The sequence below is a fragment of the Rhinopithecus bieti genome, unplaced genomic scaffold, assembly GCF_001698545.2.
Source record: "Rhinopithecus bieti isolate Rb0 unplaced genomic scaffold, ASM169854v2 scaffold_15296, whole genome shotgun sequence".
Classification (NCBI taxonomy): Eukaryota; Metazoa; Chordata; class Mammalia; order Primates; family Cercopithecidae; genus Rhinopithecus; species Rhinopithecus bieti.
This window is the reverse complement of record NW_016809075.1, coordinates 1,025,785-1,028,439: the sequence shown is the minus strand read 5'-3', so window position 1 is coordinate 1,028,439 and position 2,655 is coordinate 1,025,785. Positions and strand designations below refer to the sequence as shown.

The 2,655-nt window shown below is 37.3% G+C and overlaps 1 protein-coding gene across 1 annotated transcript in view; it reads right to left on the bottom strand.

The window, feature by feature from the left end:
* The window catches only part of DARS1 (aspartyl-tRNA synthetase 1), a 93,033-nt gene that overhangs the window by 83,118 nt on the left and 7,260 nt on the right, over positions 1-2,655 (bottom strand). Inside the window, exon 3 of the mRNA XM_017888486.1 lies at positions 815-907. Coding sequence (XP_017743975.1) covers positions 815-907 — 93 coding nt within the window. The remainder of the gene's footprint in view (positions 1-814; positions 908-2,655) is intronic.

The following is a 2,655-nucleotide window of genomic DNA, read 5'->3' as shown; positions in this document are numbered from 1 at the left end:
CGGAGCTTGCAGTGAGCTGAGATCCGGCCACTGCACTCCAGTCCCGGCCACAGAGCGAGACTCCGCCTCAAAAAAAAAAAAAAAAAAAAAAAGTTATAAACTAATGTGTCAGTTGATATTTCTAGACAATTTTGAACACTATAGTAGGCCAATTTTCTATAAGAAACAGAGGTCTGTCTAAATGATCCTAATGTTTCTTCTCTGTTGTTGAGGCTAAATTTTTAGCACTGTCTGAAAGAACTTTCCATGATAAGAATATTCTGTATTTGTGCTGTCTGTCCAAAATGGGAGCCATTAGCCACATGTGGTCATTAAGCTCTTGAAATACAGCTAGTGTGATGGAATTATTGAATTTAAATGTAAATAGCTGCATGTGATCAGTGGTTACTGTATTGAATTGCCCAGTCTTATCGTTCATTCACTTCTCTTCTCATCTAATTACAAATATAAAATATTAACAAATGGGAAGTTTCTCAAAACACTCTTCACTTAAATAATTAAAACTTTACTTTTATTTTTTTCAATTTTTTTTAGCTACTCCTTCTCCAGCTGAAAATAATTAAACTTTAGAGCGATGCTAGAAAAGTAGCTTGAAGTCTTAGATTTCACTAGTCTTTAGGGTCAAATTATTTGTAAGGATGTCTTACAGGAATCTAAAATTGATTAACCATGGGTTAATACAGGGACTTTTAAGAAAGAAAACAGTTACATGTTTTGTCTTGTTTTAAAGATTTACTTTGGTCTGTGAGGAATATGTGAGACAAAAAATTCAGAGTCCTTACCGAAAGAGCTTTAATAATTAAATCAATCCTACCTTTAGCTCTGCTTGTATGAACTCTTGCACGGACCCAAACAACTTCATCAGCTTTTTGTATTGTCAAGTCTCTAACCCGAACCAAAACTCGATCTGCAATAACAGTAAACAATTTTTATATAGTAAAATAATTTTTAAATTCAGAATTTACAGAGATCATAATTATTTCTGACAGCTAACATAAGTACTTGGAACCATCTTGAATAATTCTCGATCTTTGACAACGCTGTCTTCTCTATCAAGTTCCATATGCAATTTGCCTCAAGTTTTGTGAACTGTGCTTTCTAAACTTATTTCTAAAATCCGTCTAATTCTCTGCCATCTTCACTGCCGCCATACTAAACCAAGCTATTATCTCCTACATAAACTATAGCAATAGCTTCCTAACTGCAATCCCTGTGTCCCCTTCTAATTCAGTCTCCTTCGAAGTCAGTTTCAAAATGCAAATCTGAACACTTCAATGACTTATAAGGCCAAACACATCCTATCCTGCCTAGGACATGGAACTTTTGCCTGCCTGCCACAGTACCTAAGTCAGCTAGTCTCTGCCAAGTCTGGACAGTTTCAGTATCCTATTCCCCAGGACACAGTGACTCTAACTGAGCTAATCAAAGTCTTTCTCTGGGACTAAATATACAGATGCTGGGAATGAAGCTCTCTTTCCTGGGATTGCTGCGCTGAGATGGTACAGGCCCAGGGCTGCAGCTTTCACCTTTCCTGCTATGTATGCAGGATTTGAGAAGGAGACCAATATCCTAAAGGAAACAGAGTCAAAAGGTGGAGACAGAAAGGCCTGCAGATGCTTCCTGAGCCCCAAGATCAAATCATGCTTGATGTCATCTCATACATTTTCCTATCGAGCCTTTTGGCTGTAAGTGAGCCCCAACTACTATGCTCCTAATACTAAACAAAATACTACATTCATCTAGAGTTCCTAAACAGGAAAAAAGCTACAAAACAACTATTACGTAAAGATGTGTATACAATGCAACATTCAACAATCATTTTTGCTACTCTTCTAAATGTAATCATTTGATTAGAGAAAAACATTTAAGTATTAGTTAAATTAAACATAGCAATAGACATGACATTACAATATCAAGAATACCTTTTGAGACATAAAATGAAGTCATATTATAAATACTGTGTGTCTTACCGAATTTGTCTAAATGTCTATATAATTTGCCTATTGAAGAAAAGATGCAGCTGCAGAGAGAATCTGATTTACAGGAGAATAAATAACATGGTTCTCATAGCCAAAAGCAAAGAGAATGAAAGAGGAATTTTAAAGCCACTGGTATCATAAGAGGATTTCTGCAAAACACTGCCAATAGACTTTATGAGTTAAGCCAACTTTCAAGTCTGCTGTGTAAACTCAGGCAAAAGAAAGTGTGAAAGAGAAAAGACAGACACATCAGCAGAAGATTTTAAAAGGCAGATTTGAAAATGCCAAGACTGAAAAAGCAATGGCTAACTAAGCAATCACAACTCAAAATCAAACAAAACAGAAAAGCATAAATCTAAGAGATGTGATAATTAGGAAAACTGTAATAGCACTTTGGAAAAGAAAAAGGTAATGGCTGTTCTTTCTTGTGGCATGGCAATGAATTAGCATAGGGGTTCTCAACCTTTAATACATCGAACATGCCTGAAACCCATGCCATACTCACACCAGTGATTGGCTAACAGGCAACAAGCAATGGTAGCAGGATTTCAGTTCGAAAACTGCACTTTCAAGAGCCATGGGCGGCCGGGCGCGGTGGCTCAAGCCTGTAATCCCAGCACTTTGGGAGGCCGAGACGGGCGGATCACGAGGTCAGGAGATCGAGACCATCCTGGCT